General features: G+C 42.6%; 1 protein-coding gene across 8 annotated transcripts in view; it reads left to right on the top strand.

The window, feature by feature from the left end:
* eya1 (EYA transcriptional coactivator and phosphatase 1) overlaps positions 1-19966 on the top strand; it is a 59364-nt gene that overhangs the window by 11925 nt on the left and 27473 nt on the right. For 2 of the 8 annotated variants that reach the window (XR_003932088.1, XM_030099768.1), the window contains exons 1-6: positions 13438-13876; positions 15391-15518; positions 16134-16199; positions 17450-17527; positions 19285-19351; positions 19734-19879. Coding sequence is in view for 7 of the 8 variants with exons in the window: in XM_030099768.1 (XP_029955628.1) it covers positions 15395-15518; positions 16134-16199; positions 17450-17527; positions 19285-19351; positions 19734-19879 (481 nt within the window). In the remaining variant the exon portion in view is untranslated. Of the gene's footprint in view, positions 1-13437; positions 13877-15390; positions 15519-16133; positions 16200-17449; positions 17528-19284; positions 19352-19733; positions 19880-19966 lie in introns of those variants that run through there. The other 6 variants (XM_030099770.1, XM_030099771.1, XM_030099769.1 and 3 more) reach the window with 6 other exon arrangements.

The following is a 19966-nucleotide window of genomic DNA, read 5'->3' as shown; positions in this document are numbered from 1 at the left end:
AAAAGCTCTGCCCCCTCCGAGCTGGACCTCAGTAACCTCCAGGATCAGCTGAGCAGAGAGGTAAAGCGCAGCACAAGTAAAAAAAAGTCTTAAAATTAATTGTAAAGTGCGCAGGCAGCCAGTAGAGGGAAGCCAGGATGGGAGTGATGAGTTCCCTCTGATGCGCTCCATTTAGCAGTTTGAACCAACTGGAGGCGCGTGAGGGACGACTGGCCGACTCCAACACAAAGTGCACTGCAGCCGTCCAGCCGAGATGTAATAAAAGCACGAATTACTGCTTCAAAGTGCTGACGTGCAAGAATTGGCTTCACGTTTGCCATCTTTCTAAGATAGAAAAAGCTGGACTCATTCACTGAGCTTCTCTGTGAGGGAAAAACAAAAATCTTCTTAAATATCTTAAATATTTGGATGCAATATTTCCACTTTTGATATTGGTTGTGTGCAGCAGTCGCGCTCAATGGAAAAATTACACATTAAATGAATGAATTTTTGGATTTCTCGCTTAACATTTTTGTTGCTTTTGCTCAAAATCCAAACATTAAGAGTTGTGGTTAGTTATAGACCCTAAACTGAAATTAGTTTTAAGTCACCTTCTACAATATTTACAAATGTTGTTCTTGAATGTTAAAGCAACACTAAGGAACTTTCAGTTTCCGTTGATTTTGGCGGCGCCAGTGGACAAAAGCGCTAGTGTTTTGCCTGAACAAATACTACAGTTCCCATGAGGACTAGTGCGTGGCGTCATAAAATGCTGCTCCGGTTGGCGCGCTGTAGGACTGAACTTGCCTGCATTTGTTTCCAGTGGCTGTGTGAAGGACGGATAGCGACGAGGTAATGGATCTAATGGTGGCTAAACGATGTTATATCATAATGTGACGCATGCCGTGTGCAGGGTTCCTACCACCCTCCTCACAGTTTCTTAGTCCAAGTGAAAGCAATACTGATGCCCTCAGCCCGTGACAGAGGGGTCATTCAACTCGTTGTAAGTCGATGTATCATCACAAAAGATATTAAAATGTTTTATTAAGGTTGAAAAGTTCCTTAGTGTCGCTTTAAATGTTGAATAATATCTTGTACTAATAGGTTTCCAGATGGAGCAAGTATCCTGTTGTAGATGAGAATACAGCAGATATCTTGACATAGAATGGTACACCTGGCAAATATCTTGCTCTTGAATGTTTTCAACAGTAGTAATTGTCTCTTTTGACAGTGTTTCCCAATATAGCAAATGTATTCTTCCAGGTTGTTGTCAAATATAGCAAGTATCTTATAGAATGTTTGAAGTTCTCTTTGCTCAGATTCAGGAAATTACCTTGTGGTTCATGGCAGTTCCTCTGTGACTTTGCTCTCGCCCGGTCTTGGTTTATGTAAAATGGCTCGGACACACGTCTTCCTGCCCTCTGGATCTTGGTCCTGCAGCGGCAGCGCTCATGGAGGAACAACAAATGAAAGGCTGTCTCCCCGACTCACGCTGACTGCAGCAACAAGTACCAGGCCCGTGCACAGAAGTCACCCAGAAATACTTTGGAGTAATACATTAGCATATGCCTCAAGGTCCAGTGTGCAGGATTTCCATCTGCTTGTGGAAATTGTATGCAGTATTTCAAATTTTTGGATCATTGGTTGGTTCTAACTAATAATAAATTGACTCATTAAATTCAGAATAAGCTAAGCCTAGAAATATTGCTAAATTTCACTTGAATGGAGCGATGATGGGAGCAGCATTTATTTGTTGGGAGTCAGAATCCTTTTAGATAAATGCTGCTCAGTCTGAGCGGTTGGACGTGTCTTCAGGCTGCTAGTATTTCACACTGTCTTCAGGGCTTTGAAAATTGTGCCGCTCAGCATGTTGCCTGCTGTTGTATAAAATATGTGAGAGGGGCCTTCGTAATCCTCCAGCTCCAGCGTTTTGGAGTGCACATGCACGGGGAGGCAGGGCCGACTGATAAGCCCAGCTGTTAAGTCTGTCCAGGAGTTAAAAATTACTGAAAGCTGGTGTCCAATAGCACGACCCATTCATCACAGCAAATGCCTGAGATGCGATTACTAGCACTTCATTCTTTGAAAGCAAATGGAAATGTAGGTTAATGTGTGGTCTGCAATGTGTAGAATGATTTTTTTTTTTTTTTTTTTTTTTTTAGATCGGTGTAAATATCCTGATTCTTGCTGTGCTTCTGGCACTTTTCACTGTAAAAATGTATCTCCATGTATTTAGTGGCTGAGCAGAATGGCACAGGCCCAACTTAAGTGTCTTTTATCTGGCCAATTCAAACAGACGTCTGACCCCAGACATTTGCCTAATGTGTTTTTGTTAGTGGACTCCTGGCTTCACAAATGTCACAGTGGCTGGACGAGAGGGGAGCGAGCGAGGGAGGGAGGGAGGGAGGGAGGGAGGGAGACGGGGAGTCAGCCCGAGGGGGTGGGGTTACGAGGCAGCAGTTATGTCTGTAACCTCTGCATTTTGCACTCCAGCCAGTTGGGAGTTGGTGGTAAGTTTCAGTGATGACCCCCCCACCCCCTCCTCCTCCCTCCGCCCCGCTCTGCGGGGCAGACGCGCCGCAAGACGGCCGGCGAGCGGCTCGGCCCCCGCTGCTCCGCTGACCTGGGCAGCTGTGGAGGAGATGGGGAGTGCCACATTTCTGGCCGCCTGGGTTGCACAAGTCAGAAGCCAGCCCAAGACAGTTGGGACTGCCCTGACAAATGCTGCTATTAGGAGTGCTGAAAATTTATTACTAACATATTGGTATTTTAGGTGCAGCTGATTTAGATTTAGTGGCGTTGTTAGTGAGGGTCTATCTTTAAACCAGAGCGCAACACTGCTGCGTGTGCAGGAAGACCAACGTTACAAGCTTTTCTTTCTTTTCTTGAATTGCATTTAATCAAAAGACATTTTATCCATTGTATGTTTGATTAAAGCCTTAGAAGTTGTATTGATAAACTGATTTGAGGCTTGACATTTAAAATACTAAGTAAATCACATTACAGAAAAATTCTCACTGCTCAATAACTACATAATATTCAGACATTAAATAAATTATATACAATGATTTTCATGTAAACCCATGTAAGGTCAAGTTCAGTGCGGAATGTTCTGTCATGAATTCAGCACATGAATCACCAAAATGTAGTTTTAATTGAATTTAATCTTTAAATCTTTCCCCCTTGCTCTGCTATTGCAGTTTAAAAGACTGAACCATCACCAAACCACACAGTCCTCTACTCAGATATACAAAGTCAAAAGCCAAAAACTTTCCTTCATCAATTTTAAAACTCTGTTTACCTCATACGGAGGCATACTGAGGACATTTATACCAAACAAACCACTTTCAAGCGACTTATAAAGGCGGATTTATTCTTGCTAATTTCTTTATCTTTCAACAGGATATATACTCTGTGTGTAATGGCCGTGGTGATAATTTCAGCCATATTGAGGTCTCCATCTGAGTAATAGGTCTCTAAAGTGTGCTTGTTTGGCTTTTTTGGGGCCATTGGAGAGCCATAAAGAATCTGTCTGAGGATTTTCAGGGTCCTCATAGACTTTCCCCAGGTGTGCTTGACTGGCCATAAAGTACACTTGTCTCTCGCGGTATATTCACGGACAAATGTGTCCTCGGAGAGTTTTTAACTTCTCACCAGTTAGCTTACGCTGTGACAACTACAATATGTAGTAATTGTTTTCTAAAGTCTTGCGTATCACTGCAAAAGTTTGGATTTTGTGTGTTATGTTAAAAAAAAAAAAGGGTATTTCACTTAATTCAAAACATGCTTGTTTTATTTGGAAGCAAAGTAGCTGCAACAATAAAGTCACTCAGTTAACCTAACTTGTTGATGTCCACTGAGGTTAACCATTTCCTTTGTTCCTCTCTTTCGGTGGAAGAAAGCTCCGACGTATTTTCCTGTGGAGGTACGCCGTGTTTACTTTTATCACTGCTCTCCGCCGGGCCGGCCAACCTGCTGTTTGTTTATGAGGAATTCGGGCTTCACTCGGAACTTTCATTCACCACTTGAAAGCACTTGACTTGCTACTAATTTACCTTGAGGGACTTCAAAATTATCTGTCTGCACTGTCAAGATCTTTTTTGTGGCGACAGCTTATCATCATCAAAGATCCTCTGCGGAGCCTAATGACAGCCTGGTACATGGGGAAATGGTATATTGTGTATGCTTGAGTGCTACACGCAGGAAAACATCTTGAAATCAAGGTAGCATGTTTGTTGTCCTCGACCTGGTATTGGTTTCATTTATGTTTCTGCTTTTTGTTTTGTCGTTGGTGCCTCGCAAGTTTCTTTTAAGTTACTATTACAGACTTCACAGAAAATCACAAGCGGGGATGGAGCGGTGTTGAAAAGGAGCTGCAGTTTCCTCCGGTCATCGGATTCCATGTTCTTTAACAAACGTACACCGATCAGCCATAACATTAAGACCACTGACAGGTCAAGGTATTAATGTACATGGTGATGAACTCTTTATGATGGCACCTGTTAGTGGGTGGGATATATTAAGTAGCAACTAATGACTTTGTCTACAAAGTTATTTTGAAAAAAATCGAAAGTGGTCCAAAGAAGGAAAAGCGGTGAACCAGCGACAGGGTCATGGGTGGCCAGGGCTCAATGATGCACGTGTGTAGCGAAGCTTGGCTTGTGTGGTCCAACCCAACAGACGAGCTACTATTACACGGATTACTGCAGAAGTTAATGCTGGTTCTCATGGAAAGGTGTCAAAATACAGAGCGCGTTTGCATTTTTTTTTTTTTTTTTTTTTGTGCAATGAGCAGCAATAATATGAGGTGGGTGGTCATAAAGTTATGGCTGATCAGTGTATGTCACTGTGTGGTACGTGGCTGTTTTCACCAGGAAACTGTGCAAATGGAATATCTCATAACTCGCACTTACTGAGCGCTTTAACAAATTGCCCTCCAGCAAATTTAATGCCCCAGTTGGGGCGGGGGCAAGGTCGGAGGTGATGGGTTAGCGTTGTTAGATCTCTCTTTACTTTTTTGTAATTTTTCCTTCGTCAATAGGTGAACACTTCACCCCGTAATGCCTGAATAAATATATAAAACTGTTATTTTATCCAAAGTTATCCCAAGTTCAGATTTCCCTTCTTGGGGGAAGGCTTTGCTGAGACACATGTCAAAAAAGGAACTTGATCCCCCCGATGTGTGACATTGTATAAACACTGTAGTGCCTCTACGCAAACAGGTTTGCAGCATATGCATATGAAAATATTGCAACTGTGTCACCAGGGTGTTAGCATTTCGTTTCATCCGCACCATTTGATCCCCTGTCACGCCGCTCCTGCTCCTCTGACACTGTTTATATATTCTTTGTCAAGATAAGTAAACTCGCTTTACCGAGATGTTCTCCGTTGTGGAGCAACCGGGGGGAAACTCACCACAGGCACTAGGATTCCAGTTAGATTTACATTAACTCTCAATTTCTTATCTCGAGACCTGAATCAGCCATTTGGGCTTGAGTCTATTTCCATGTGTGTGAGAAGCTGAGTGGATAACCTACTGGCAGTGGGGGACAGTGCCGATCTCTCCTCGCTCTAAATTGCAGGCAGGCATCCCTGCAACCCCACATGAAGACCATCGAGTCCCATCAAGATAATCCTCAATAAAGAACGGCTACACATTTAATCTTAGCTCACTTCTCAAATTTCTTCCTTGATATAGCTTTTGGCAAGTGGCGCCTCGGCGCTGATGTCAGTCGAATAGTATCAGTGCATCTTTTGTTAAGCTTCCATTTGGCAGATATACATAGAGGGCTGCATGTTTTTCCTATAGATGCACTAAAGATAACTTTATTACTGTAATTTATGTGTGTGCTGATTTCTTTTCATCGAATGTTTCAGTTCTATCCGGTGCGGATGCTTTTTTTCGAAGACTTTGCAATCCAACTTCACGACGCCTTAAAACTGAATGATTAACCTGCTTTTTACATGAGATTGTTTGTATTTCACAGCTTTTTTCCTGTATCACTGTGAACACAAAAGCAGTAAAACCATGGAGAAAAGTCTGAGTTGAGATGTAAACAGCTCGGGATAATTATTCTGTGCAATTTGAAAATAACTCACTTGCAAAATTACCTCTCCGTCTAATTTTATACAGCTGCTTATTGAAACAGAGAGCCACTGAATAAATGCCATAACTTAATTGGCATGTGTACCCCTCTGCTATTAGAAAACGCTATTCGAGAGTCCCCGAGCATCTATTAGTCGATCCAGTTATCAGGAATCTGTTCAATGTGCAATATATTTCATGCTCCGATATCGTAATGTGATCCTGTGGATTTACCTGTGGGCAGTTGGTTTGGGAAAAGGAAGCGGAGCTTGCATTTCAGGCATGTCCCGCGTTGTGACTGCGGCGGCGCGTTAAAACCAGCCGTGCGGCCCGGATCTATTTCTGTCAGCTCCTCGTTGGCTACACGGAGGCTGGATGGGGCTGACCTGCTTTCAGTGTGAGCTGTGAACTCCTAAAAAAGCGATAAATTCAGTGATAATTAAATAAATTAACTACTGACTATAATCTGAATAATTTTAATCAAAATGCTCCTTTTCAGTGAACACTTCTCCTTTGTGTTGCAGTCGTCACCAACTGCAGGCATACAAGACGTGCACACATAACTCAGCCCGCTAACACAGCATGCTATTCTTCTAGCCGTGCCTGCTCTTTCTCTCTCACCACCTCTTTAGCATAGAAAACGTATGGTTTCCTCATTCTTGGTTATCATTTGTCAGTATTACTGTTGCTGCTGCCCCCACAGTTTTGATTATGTGGAAATTAAACAATTTGCAAATGGTTCATTGATCATTTAGCTTCAGTTTGAGCTGAACTGATACTCTTGGGGGGGAGGAGAAAAAAAAGAGAAAAGTTTGACCTGTCGAAGCAGAATCCGTACGAGTCTCATCACCAGCTTGAATAAATCAGCGGTTGGAGCTCATCAGTAGCCGCATGGCCTTGTGCAGCAGCTTCGCACAGTTGAAATAATAACCTGGAGCAGACAGAAGGCAGTCATTACCTTGCACACAGACGCTGTGTGTATGTGTTGACGGAGGACTTCCACTAGAGTGCCGTGGAGACGGACAGAGCCGAGCGAGCCCCTCGGCCGCTGCTCTACCTCCGGCTCCCCATCACCTCGGCTAACGACCTAAACCCCTGTTTACTCTCTGAAGTCCGTCTGTGAATGAAAGAAATCCAGCAATGACCCCAGACTTAGGAGAGGAACAAAAAAAAAAGTGGTTTGTGGTGGAGAGAGAGAGAGAGAGAGAGAGAGAGAAAAAAGAGCATAACAAAAACAAGAGAAAAGAGGGGGTAGAAGAAAAGTGTGAGCCCTCGGGGTGTGTGAGCAGAGCGGGCTGTTCCAGTGGACAGAGATCTGCCGTTTCATTGTCTTTAGTCTCCGCTGATACGATCTGGAGAGGACTCTATTGCTTAAAGCTGTGAGTGAATGACATATGGGGAGCTGGTGTGAGGCTCAACTCCCCCGTGCCTCCTCCAGACGCAAAGTCTTCCTGTGAGAGCGCCCGGCAACTTTTTCTGCTTTTTCAAACGGCAGCAGCCTCCTTCTCTCCCTCCCTCATTCACTGCCCTCCCTCCCTCCCTCCCTCTGCGTTGCTCCCTCACTCTCTCTCTTTTTTTCCCTTTTCCTCAGACACTCACCAGTCACTGCCTGAAGCAGTAATCGGACAACTCTCTTTCTCAATAGGACCGGGTCTCTTGAGATACCACGCGGGGCTCCATGGCTTCAAACACCTAAAATGAAAAAGAAAAAAGTCGTCTTGTAGTTCACCGTCACCGTGCTGCAGTTTTCTACCAATAGCTGAGACGTGTTTTTGAAAGTTTGCTGTCCGTGCTGCTGGACTGAATGATCTCTCTCTAGAAGATTTTTGTTTTTTTTTTTGTTTTTGTTTTTTTTGTTTTTTTGTTTTTTTTTTTAGGAAGATATAAGAAGGGATAAACACACAGGGATTCAACCATAATTGTAGTGAGTATGACTTTTATTTCTGTCCGATGTTTGACGTCTACTAACTTGTCTTGTCTCGATACATTTAATTTGTGAGTGTTAAAGTGTGTTTGTGGAATTGACTTTTTTATTTCATACATTTATATCCACGTTCGCTTTCCACATGTCATCCATATTTAAAGTAAATATATCAGTGGAAATGGATTTATGGTCTGATTCTGTCAGTAACTGTCAGCGTTTGAAACTTTCTCTACTACACGTCTATTATTTTCAAAAATTCAACACTTTTTCAATGTTAACATGTGAATATCATCTTAAAATAAAGGCTTGTATTTTCTTATGGCAGCTGTAATTCAGTGGTAATGACAGATGAATACGTTAAAAACAACCTTCACCCACATAAATGTTTAGTGATAATTCAGATGGTGGTGAACGCAGCTCACGTCTTGATAAATGAGACGTTTCAAAACCATGATTGCATTTCATTTAAATGAGAATTTGGAGCCATGTATGTATTGCTGCAAGATTTAGTTTTATTTTTTCCTGTTGCGTAAACACATAGGAGTAAACACTTCCCTTTATTTAATATATTGAAATCCTCTGATGTAGATTTAAATTATGCATATAGGAAGGAAACTATGTATCAGAGATGAATCACACACAATGTCATTGTTTGAAGTTGAGTGTCTTATTTTAAATTCGCTTATATTTTATTTAAATTTAAAATACTGGTTTTACATTTTTCTCATCTATATTAATAAAAAGGTTTTTTTAATCTGCAAATTCTGTAAATTTTGTGCTTATATGCTTTTAGCTACTATAGCTTTATCCAGTATTGTGGGGAAAATATGAGATTATTTATCGTTTGGCCCAGTTTACATTTTTGATCAAGCAAAGAAAACACTCGACTCTGCGGCAGTTTCCTTTTTCCTCCACTGGCAGAACAAACAAAACTAACACGGTTAAAGCAGCTGACATCCAATGCCATCTGCTGAGGCCAGGAATGCCGCGAGGAGACCTGAGAGGCTCTGAGCGTCTGAGCAGGACGGCGGGCCTCGGCTCCCGGCCGGGCGGCGACTCCGCTCACCAGTGTTTCACGTGTCGCGAGGATGACTCACGCTGTAATCACCAGCCGCTCTAATTGAAGGATGTTCTGGTTTAATGTAGTGTGTACGATCACAGGCTCACATCGGGGGCTGTTACTCATCTACGTGTGTGTGTGTGTGTGTGTGTGTGTATGTGTGTGTATAAAGCCATCTCATGTCCAAAATGTTTCCTCTTTCCTTTATTCATCCTCTTAATTCCTGTCATTTTCACATGCCTTCCCCTCTTTTTGGCTGTTTAGAGAGGTGTGTGTGTGTGTGTAGATGAAAGAGGGGAAAACGCGGAAGTCAGGAGAGGCTCGAGAGCCGGGCTGCTTCCAAAGTGCCCTCCGCTCTGCGTGGACAAACATGACAGTGTGTGACCTGCCTGCTGCAGCCATTCACACACACACAATAACCTTATTTATCCAATTAAGTGATAATGAGCGGGCTGATTTGGGGCTGTTTGCTCTGTGTGTTTGCTCGGCGCAGACGAGCCAGAGGGACCCGGGTCCTCCCCGCTCGTCGGGCTCGCAGCGTGTGTGTGTGTGTGTGTGCACGCAGGAGTGGCCGGCGGTGGCATTGTTTGGCCGGAGGCCGGTGCCTCCCGCACATGGACGACTCCGAGCCCTCGTCCTCCGCTCTCAGAGATGAGATCAAAAAACGGTGAAAGACACAGAGGCCTAATTGATCCCGCTTCAGTCAGCGATTAGGGAGGAAGATGGAGAGGTGGAGAGGGAGCACGAGAAAAGGAAGGAGATAATAGGGGACCTCCTATTAAGTAGCCCATAGTGGGTGATTAGTGGGCAGGAATTGTTTACTAAATACTGCGGGGTGTTGTTTTGTTAACACAGCCCTGTTTGGATCTGAAATATGTGGCTGAAAGAGCAGGAAATGAGCTCTCTGGGCTTTTTTCTGACACTGGCCAATATGAGTCCTCAATCACGAATACCTGCTGGTGTGTGTTTGGTTGTAAATTGAGATAAGTTTACATTTTACACAACAGTGGGGAGGGCCACGAATATTTTTTAGCGAGACTTCTGTGCAGATCACCTAAAAAGTACATTTATTTCCATGTAGAGAAAAATTACACACTTATTTTCATCTTTTTTATGCTTAAAAAAAAATCCTGCCTTGGAACTAATAATAGTAACATCAGTACAGGAGATTACAGTGGCAGATTTTTTGGGAATTAAAACAGTTCGCAGGCATTAAAGTGTCCCCTGAACCTTCTTTCATGTCTCCCTTGTAAAGCCCCTCTCGCTCTGCAGTGGTCACGGTGGCAGGCAGGTTGTGATAAAACGTCCACCTTTAAATCTTGCTCGATGGCCCCTCAAAAGGTGAAGTGGCCTTCTGGAAATGATTCCAGAGGTTGAAGAGCACAGTATTAACAGATTTAATGTCGCCATGCAGCGAATTGCCGGAGCACAATTTCAGATTGAGTCAAATGAGAGAAAACAAATTGTGCATCAGCAAAAGAGCACATCTGTTAATAATTGCACTTTTAATTATGAGCAAATTTTTAAATTGTGTGTGAATTGCCATGTGCTGTCGAGGTCTGCATGTAAACTGTGCTAAAATGTTTTGAAGCTTTTACTATTGTGTATATCGACAATTAAATATGCGTGTAATTAAGAAATGCCAAACAAATTACAAGTATTTTTCTTAGTTTTTATTTACAAATCAAATTGTTGGCACGTCTACTTTAATAAAAATCAAGAAACAACTTTTTTTATATTTTAAAAGGCGGAAAAAAAAAAGAAATGAAATCAACACCAGATTATTTTAATAATCAGATTCTTTTATAATAAATGTCCAGAAACAATTTTAAATGAATAAAAAGTTAAGAATATAAAAAGAATATAAAAGTTTGCATTTCTGGCAGCCGTCATTTTTTTGGGTCATGTATTGAGAGACAAGTGAAGTGTAGCATTTTGTAAACTGTGCCTAATTCCACTCACATCTGTGTCCAATTGTTGTCTGCATCTACATTCTTTGCGAGCGGATTTATTTTTCCTGGGCCACCATGTGGATTCAGCTGACCAGCTTAAGTGAGGATTAGTTGTTTTAAAGTTAGATTTTGATTAAAGCGTTGTTTTGAAAAAAAAAAAAAAAAAAGATGTAACACACAACACATGGTTTACATGGTGTAGTAGAAAATTCAAATTGTTAAGTATATACATTAAAATTCACAGAAGGAAGGAAAAGAAGGAAAAGAAAGGGGGCAGTTTTTGCAACATGATTTTTTTTTTATTACAAATAAAGCAAATATAACATACAGCCATTTCTGTGTTAAATATCACATTACTTCACTATGTAGCAAAGAGAGGGAAACAGTTTCTGCCAAATCAGACAGCCTGCATGCTGAGAGGATCCCTGCTAAAGGCTCAGCCGGGTCTATATTTACCTTTGGAAATGCAGGTCTTGAAATAAGCGAAGCGAAACAAAAAGGCCAGTAAACAAACCATGAAGGAAGCGCATTGTGGCACTTCTTCTTCTTCTTCTTCTTGATGACACTTGCAGCGCCTCAATCTAACCAACCATCTAACCCTCTTTTTTTCTTCTTCTTCTTCTTCTTGTTGCTTCAAAGACCCGGCAGTTCAGGGTGAAGTATGAAGCACATCAAAGATACTGAATGCAGGCCTTTAAAAAAAAAAAGAAGAAGAAGAAGAAGAAGAAAGAAAACAATAAATATTTAGCAGTGAAGAAGAAAGGCTTGTTTCTGCTTTTAAATCCCTGCTGCCCTCCTCCTCCTCCTCCTCCTCCTCCTCCTCCTCCTCCCTGTGTCTCCTCACCTGGCTGGTTTCACCTGCTGGCAGAGGCGGACACACCAGTATGCTAATGGCTTTATTGGCCTGCACTGTTGCAGAGGAGCCAGGCACCACACACACACACACACGCACACACACACACACACACACACACACACACCATACCACATCAACCCACCACAACACTCTCTCTCTCCACAACTCCCCCGGCTGCACAGCCCTGTTAATGCACTGTGGCAAAAAGTGTTTTTCTTTCGACTTCATGGTTTTTACCTCTGTTGAATTTCTTCATATTATATTATCTCTTATTATATAATTTTGTATGTTTTACGTTCTTTTTTGATGTTTCCGCAATGTAAAAAAAAAAAAAATAAAATGCCAGAAGGAGACACGGCCAATGTCCATGACTGAGAATAAAATATGATGGATATTTTTTCTAAGATGTCCGCACCATAAGCAGTGGGAGAGAATGGTATTCATAAAGGCTTTGCCTTGGTGTGAAGAGCAAAGCCTGTTGGAAAAAAAAAAAAAAAAAAGAGAAAAGAAAAAAAACTTAAGACCATGCAGCTCAGGTTACCTTGGCTCATGTAAACAGTCTGCCATTTAAAAAAAAAAAAAAAAAACATGCCAGCATTTTTTTAAAAAGATTTTATATGTCTTTATTTTTCTCTTTGCTCCTGACCAAAAGAATACCTTTGACCTTTTTTGCACCCTTGATTCCCGTGGTGGGCCGGAGTCAGGTCTAATATAGTGTTATAGCCATGCGACTATATGGCTGTGCTTGATGTCTGCAGAGAGACGGGCGGAGCGGGAGAGGACAGCGAAATGTAACTGTCAGCTAGAGGAGAGTAATAGAGGCGTTCGCAGCGTCATAGGAAACATATGTGGCTCCATATGCTCTGCATGTTCTTGTTTCCAGTCTCCTTCATTGTCTGAGATGCACCACTGATTCGGGGGCCTCTAAAGTGCCCCGTGTGTGTGTGTGAGTGAGAGATGTGCGTGTGTGTGTGTGTGTGTGTGTGTGTGTGTGTGTGTATTTGCACCACTCATCTGGGGGCCTCTGAAGTGCCCTGTGTGTGTGTGTGTGTGTGTGTGTGTGTGTGTGTGTGTGTACTCGGCACACGTGGAGGCATGAGTTATGCGTCCTTGTGAGCTAAAGAAAAAGTCATAAGCATTTTTTTGTGTGCTGCAACATAGAAAGAAACGATTTATCAAGTGTGTGTGTGTGTGTGTGTGTGTGTGTGTGTGTGTGTGTGTGTGTGTGTGTGTGTGTGTTTCAGTCTCTCTCTAGAGTTTTGTTCAGTGTGAGTAGACTGTGCAGTTGGGAAGAGTGTGTGTTTTTGCGGCCTCAGGCTGGGGCAGGCCTGTGGGAATCGGCCCTGCCGGTCATTAGGAGCTGTCAGTACGCCGGGAGGAGGAGTGCTGATAAATTTCAGATAGTGTCAATTGCAGATGAAAGATCTGCCGGAGATGCTGGGGGTGTCACGCTCGACTTGCCTCTGCTCAACAAGTCCCATCTTCCCTTCCAGCAGCAGGAAAACAGGCAGGCTCTCCCACCCTCCGCTGCCCCTCAGCCCCTTCTTTCCCCCAACCCCTCAACCCCTCAACCTACCTTCACCCCCCACCCCCTCCCAACGCGACACCCACCACCCCTTCCTGCTTACCTTGGCTAAGCCGCTTTGCATGTTGATTGGGGGAGGGCTAATCCAGTTTGCAGCTGTCGTAGACCAATGATGAATCACCTTTCCGTCATTTGGCCATGCTCCCCTTGCTCAGGGAGGAGGGAGGACCTGGAGGAGGAAACAACAGTGGAGCGGGGCTGCGGCTCAGACGGAGACAATGCGAGCCTCTGTTCCCCCCGCGAGCCCTCTCTTCCAATTCTGCTCCAGAATAACAATAATGTTTTCTTAGACAAGCCTTTTTGTGTCATGGATGGCTCCGGACTGTGACATCGAGCCGCGGTAACAAGGAGCGACTTTGTTTCTGCTGGGGCAGGTGGAGGCAGAGTACAGAGAGGGAGTGTGGTTTGGGAGGACTCAGAGCCGTCTAGGTCCAGGTAAGAGCGCAGTGTGTGCCTCTGCCAGCAGCATCAGAGACCTGCAGCTCTCTGTGTGGCATCGCCGGCTGCATTCAGACGCTGTGCTCAACAGCTGTCAGCATTTCAGGGTTTTTTCAGAGTGTATAATTAGAGAAAAAAAAAAGCTTTTTTAACTCTAAAAAAAAAGTTTAGAGCAAAGTGGGATTAAGTAGTGTGTGTGTGCATTATCCTAAAGTGTGTTTTTTTTAGTGGAGTAAATTATTATACCTTTGAGAAAAAAACACAAGATGGCTTATTTTGCTAGAAAATGCATAAATATTGAAAGTGATCATTTTTTTCAACTCTTCAATATTCCAAGAAAACTGAACAATTGCAAAGTTGTTCTACAAACTATTATAATATGAGGCATGTCACAGTTTAATCTTTTCATCTGGTAATTCTGTTTTCTTCGTGCCATCTGATATCACTCAGAGCTTCTCAGAGTGACTTTAGCATTTATCTCTGTGGCCTCGTGAAAAGAAGGCCAGTGTTTACCGATAGGAGAGATATCCAGAACCCCAAAGTATAATTGAAAATGGCAGAATAATGTACTGAACATTTCATCCAAATTTCATTAACTGGCTGTTGCAGTGGGAACGGTGGCAGAGACAAATAGCGGGGGGAGAGTTTGTGGCCGAGCTCCTCAATCACCCGGGCCTGCCTTTTTACTCCATTGTCTGCACTCCATCAAATCCTTTGAGCGCGCAAATGAGGAGATAGAATAATGTTTTCAGTGGCGTGGTCTTTTCCTATCAACACAGAAACAATTAAGGAGGCTGCCAGAGCAAACACACATGCCTCATGAGCTTCTCGTCTGCCCATCACCGAGGCATACGCGCTCATAATCAGGCAGAGTGCTGCGCGTTTAACAGCCACATTAACCAATTGCCCCAAACCAGCAAACATCTGTTAACAGTCTTCATCGCCACACAAAAACGATATACACTTAAGGCCGTTTTTGTCTCGGGCTGAGTCGACAGTAAACATTTCGTGTTCACGTCATTTGAATCTGTGACTTGCAGTCAGACTGTTGAAAGGAGGGAAATCTGAGACTGTATTGTTTTTCTGTTTGTTCTTTGACTTGCAGTTTGTGTGTTTGTGTGTTATTTTAACATGCGAATTTATTTTGCTGTTGTTTGGCTTCATTTAAAAATATCAAATTTAGATGAGAGTGTCAGTAAACGTTCATTAAAATGTGTATTTTTTTTTAATGTAATATTTTATCTACTTCTACTGGAATACACTTCTGGATTATGTATATATTGTCCCCCACAGCAATGTGCATCAGAGCTCGGTGCCTTCCCCGTGAAACCAGAGTGAGATGTGTAATTCGATTTGTGTGTGTGTGTGTGTGTGTGTGTGTGTGTGTGTGTGTGTGTGTGTGTGTGTGTGTGTGTGTGTGTGTGTGTGTGTGTGTGTGTGTGTGTGTGTGTGTGTGTGCGTGCGTGCGTGCGTGCGTGCGTGCGTGTGTGTGTGTGTGTGTCTCTCGTCAGGTCTATGGAAATGCAGGATCTAGCCAGTCCTCACAGCCGAGTAAGTGGAAGCAGTGAATCTCCTAATGGTCCCAACCTCGACAACTCGCACATCAGTAACAATTCCATGACACCCAATGGCACTGAAGGTATGTGTGCAGAGCACTTAAGTTTCACAATTTCAACTTTTTTCACAATTTTTAAACTTTGCAATCTGAAAATAAAAAAAAAAAAAATCAGCAGAGTCAATGCATTCAAAGTGTTGCAGCCAAACGAGCAAGAATACCTTTGTATACCTATTTATTCGCTTCAGCGTGTGATTGAATATGCAAAATCTCGCTACTTTGTAATGTAAATTTCTTTCCAAATATTATATTCTGCCTTGACATTTATAGCTTTCGCAGTTCAGTGCGTTTGCTAGTTGTTCCTCGGTACGTATTAGCTGTTTATTTAAGTAACCATGAAATATATTCAAAGCCCACAGCATGGAAATGATGGAGCTTTGCATGCGGTAACCAATGTACATAGTTATTCACTCAGGTGATTCGCCTGCTCTTTAAATCTGAGCCTTTGTTTAGTGAAGCAGTCGTGCTCATGTCACAAACCGACCTACAAATCATTAAAAACACCCCCATCTCACATCATGCGCAGGTCGAAGTTTGCTCCGCGCTCACGGTTGATTTTCTTCTTTGTGTGTTTTCGTGGAGCCGTAGTCACGATACAGACTGTCATGTGTCCCTTTTGCCGTTCTTTCTTTCCCATAGGTGATAACATCACAATGCTTACCACTGCAGACTGGTTGTTAGGTTCTAACTCACAGTCCGCTGCAGGTTTGTCTACTTTCAGTGACACAATGAAAGGACAATACTTGGTGTTTTCTCCCCCGAAACTGAAAGCCCTGTACTCATAAAGAGCTTTAAACAGTCATATAAATCTTCTGTTTATCGGCTGCAAATGTACGAAACTGCCTCAACTATTGTGCCTTTCATTCAGAACGTCTTTGGTATTTATTGTCTTTTTTATTTTGTGGTATTCCGTTTCAAGCATGGTTTGATGCTGGACTTGATTTTAGTGTTTATTGATTGGTCCGATTGTGAGCTTGTGTTTTTTTGTTTTTTTTTTTTTTGTTTTTATGTGGATGTTTCATGCTGAATCCAGCGGGTTCTGTGTGCTCTGTGACCCGAGTGTGTGCCGGTCGATGCATGCACGTTGCCGCTGTATTTCCATTGGTGTGCTGTTCAAAAGAATGATCCCTTGTCAACATGTGTTTTCGCATCGGGCGAGCATAGCGGAAACATGTAAAACATGACAGCAAGTAGCTTCTTCACCCATGAGGGATTCCACTGAGCATGACTTCCCTTGCCCACATTGTCAATTTGTTTTGCCAAAAAAAAAGAAAGGAAAAAAAGAAGGTGGGGGGGGGGGGGGGGGGGGGGGGGGTGATCCTTCAGTCTGCCTAAAGTGAAATGGATTGATTTCAAAGATTTCTGAGCTGTCAGATAGCTGTGAAATTGTCTTTGGAAATCCCTCGCTGAGCTCTATAACTGAGTCAAGGTCAAACAGTGTTCGCTACACTCTTAAAAAGATTTTATACACCATATATTTCCTTGACATTTCAATTGTAGTTGCATAAACCAGTCAGCTCTTTTCCTGTGGCTTCGGCACTCAGCTACAGGAACAGCGCGTTTCATCCGAGATTCCAGTGCATTGAATCTGTTTTTTCTTAATTTACAAGTCAATGTGGAACTCATTTATTGAAAAAAAATGTTTTATGTGTGTGAAGTGTGATTGATATAACAGTAATTAAAATAATGCAGTTTTGAAAAACAATAGCCGGCTAACAGTAATCTCAAAAATACACATGGCACAGCTTTCAAACAAAGCGAATATACCATATCATGCTGACTATATCATATATTACATTCAGATTTTGGAACCAAATAATAATTTAAAAAATATAATAGATTAAAAATGCTGTATGCAACTGTGAGAGTGTAGTTGAGTTTAGTCGACCTGCTCTGTGTATTAACCATCAGTCACTTTGGTACATTTGGTTAATATGTGGCTTTTTTGTCTGCAGTTAAAACAGAGCCAATGAGCAGCAGTGAAATCGTCACCTCAGTAGCAGACACCTCTCTAGACAGCTTCTCAGGATCAGGTGAGATGTGAAGCGTGTGTGTATGTGTGTGTGTGTGTGTGTGTGTATGGGTGTGTGCGTATTCAATTGTCTGCACACACAGCTGCAGAACTGATTAGATGATGAGATGAACCGAGAGATGTGTGGCAGATAAGCCAGGCCGAGGAAGTGTCCCTGCAGCTAAAATTGCAAGAGTGTGTGTGTGTGTGTGTGTGTGTGTGTGTGTGTGTGTGTGTGTGTGTGTGTGTGTGTGTGTGTGTGTGTGTGTACATGCACTGCAATGCTTCCCCTGTCAGTGTAGACTGAATTAAGACCTGTAATGCACTGAGCCTGTCTGTCCAGTGGAGTGACACGACGTCCCACTGGCCTTCACTCTCTACGGACTGTCACCCTATCACCCTGTCAGAGGCGACGTTTTCACACCTTTCTTTCAGACACACACACACATACACACACAAGCAATGCATAAGCATGCAGCTAAATAAAACCAAGGAGTACAACGGTCTTGTAGGAAAATGTAATAGAAATAAAGGAGGTAATTTTATTATTTTTTGGGTGTTTTTTGTTCTGACCTCACTCATAACCAGATCGCCGCTCAGCACTCGGACACATTCTCTATAAACAGTTATTCATAGCGCTGCGTCAAACTGTGCCTGGTATTACCTTGCCGCTAATTTTTCTCTATTTCCTCAACTATTTAACTAAGCACTTGATACCTGAAGCCAGAAGCGCGTGAATCGCTGTATGACTTTTGTCTCTAACAATATTAATGAAATTTGGTAATCTTATACCTCACATCCTCCGTGGGGAAACCCAGAGCTCCGTTCAGAAGAGCAAGTTTTGTCCAGTGGCAGGTGCTGCTGATGTGGGAAAAGTACTCAATATTAATAACGCGTGTTAAGGGGTTACGGCGTACAGTTACATACAGCTAGCGCTCCCCCACAACTAAACCTCGTATTTTACACGTCTTGACCAATTAGACAGATGTTTTCAAAACTGTGCTGCTCTGCTGCATTTTTTTGGGGAGACTGAGACTGTTGCTTGTCTGAATTGTTTGGGTGTTGATGAAATGCATGTTAAAATCCTGAAATGTATCAGTGCATCCGTTATTATATTTCTTGATGAAGAGAAATCTGTCATGCATGGATTTTTTTGTGCAAAACGAAACACTTTTTTTTTTTGCATTTCACTCTTTTTTTTTTTTCCAGAAGTAGAGGACATATTTGAAATATTATGTCAACTAATCCCTGCAAATAACATTAACAGTACAACTTCCAGTTGATAGAATTGATTTTATTTGTCTTTTTCTTCTTGTTACGGGCTAATTTGAAAGAAGTGCACCTCTTCGCCTCTTTCTCTGCGGCACCGCGGAGCCACACGGTCGCTGAATAATCATGCAGTAGCGCTCATTACCTGTAATCAGTGACGCCACTTGCAGCGTGGTTGTGGCTTTAAAGGCCCGAGGCATCGAAAGCCACGGGCCGGGACTCATTCAGCCTATCGCCTGTTTGTTTACGCCGTCGGTCGTCATAGCAGCCGCAAAGTATGTCAGAGATACACGGTTCAGCAGAAGAACCTGATGTTTCTACCTGATTATTTTACTTCCTTATTGCTCTCCAGATTTCAACCTTAAAAAAAGGTTACCAAAATAAATAGAGTAATGCAGTGTAATTACTGTTTCCTTGGAATCCACAAGTACTGTTGGCAAAAAATAATATTTACCCTATTCCATAATGTTTAAATATGTGCTTGCCTCTTTTCTTTTTAACTCTCCTCAGCTATTGGAACCAGTGGCTTCAGCCCAAGACAAACTCACCAGTTCTCTCCGCAGATTTATCCGTCCAAGTAAGGTTTCTTTTATTTTTCTATAAAAAATAAGCAGCATCCAACTTCATTTAGATCTTTAATTAGATCCTTCTGCTAGATCGGGGGTTTTCTCGGACTCCCTTTGTTTGCCTGGATGTCTGCAGCTTACGTACTCTGAAATCTCCTGTCATTATTATCTTGCAAAACTTTTCTTTGTCATTTATTGTTCTTTCTCGATGTGTATGAGGTGTTCGATGTTATCTGTCTCCGCGCTTGGCTCATGTTTGCAATAAAGCAATGCAGTCACAAGGAATTTGTCAGTTAGCAAAGACGGTCTTGTAGGTTTGAGGGTAAAACATGTCATAATTTCTCCTATCTTTCCCCATCTCCCTTGTTTTTGTGTGTGTTTTCACTCAAATAGCAGAACATATCCGCATATTCTTCCCACCCCTTCCTCCCAAAATATGGCTGCGTACGGACAGACGCAGTACACCACAGGAATGCAGCAGGCCGCGGCGTATGCTAGCTACCCCCAGCCCGGCCAGCCCTACGGCATCCCAGCTTACGGTAAATATCACAAAATTCACGCTCCTTAACAGGTCTTAATAATGCCAGCGATGTTGAAACATGCAGAAGGAAGGAAGGTATTTCTCC

The sequence above is a fragment of the Salarias fasciatus genome, chromosome 9 (genome assembly GCF_902148845.1).
Source record: "Salarias fasciatus chromosome 9, fSalaFa1.1, whole genome shotgun sequence".
NCBI classification, from domain to species: Eukaryota; Metazoa; Chordata; class Actinopteri; order Blenniiformes; family Blenniidae; genus Salarias; species Salarias fasciatus.
The sequence above is the reverse complement of the archived record's forward strand: the minus strand, read 5'-3'. Positions and strand labels throughout refer to the sequence as shown.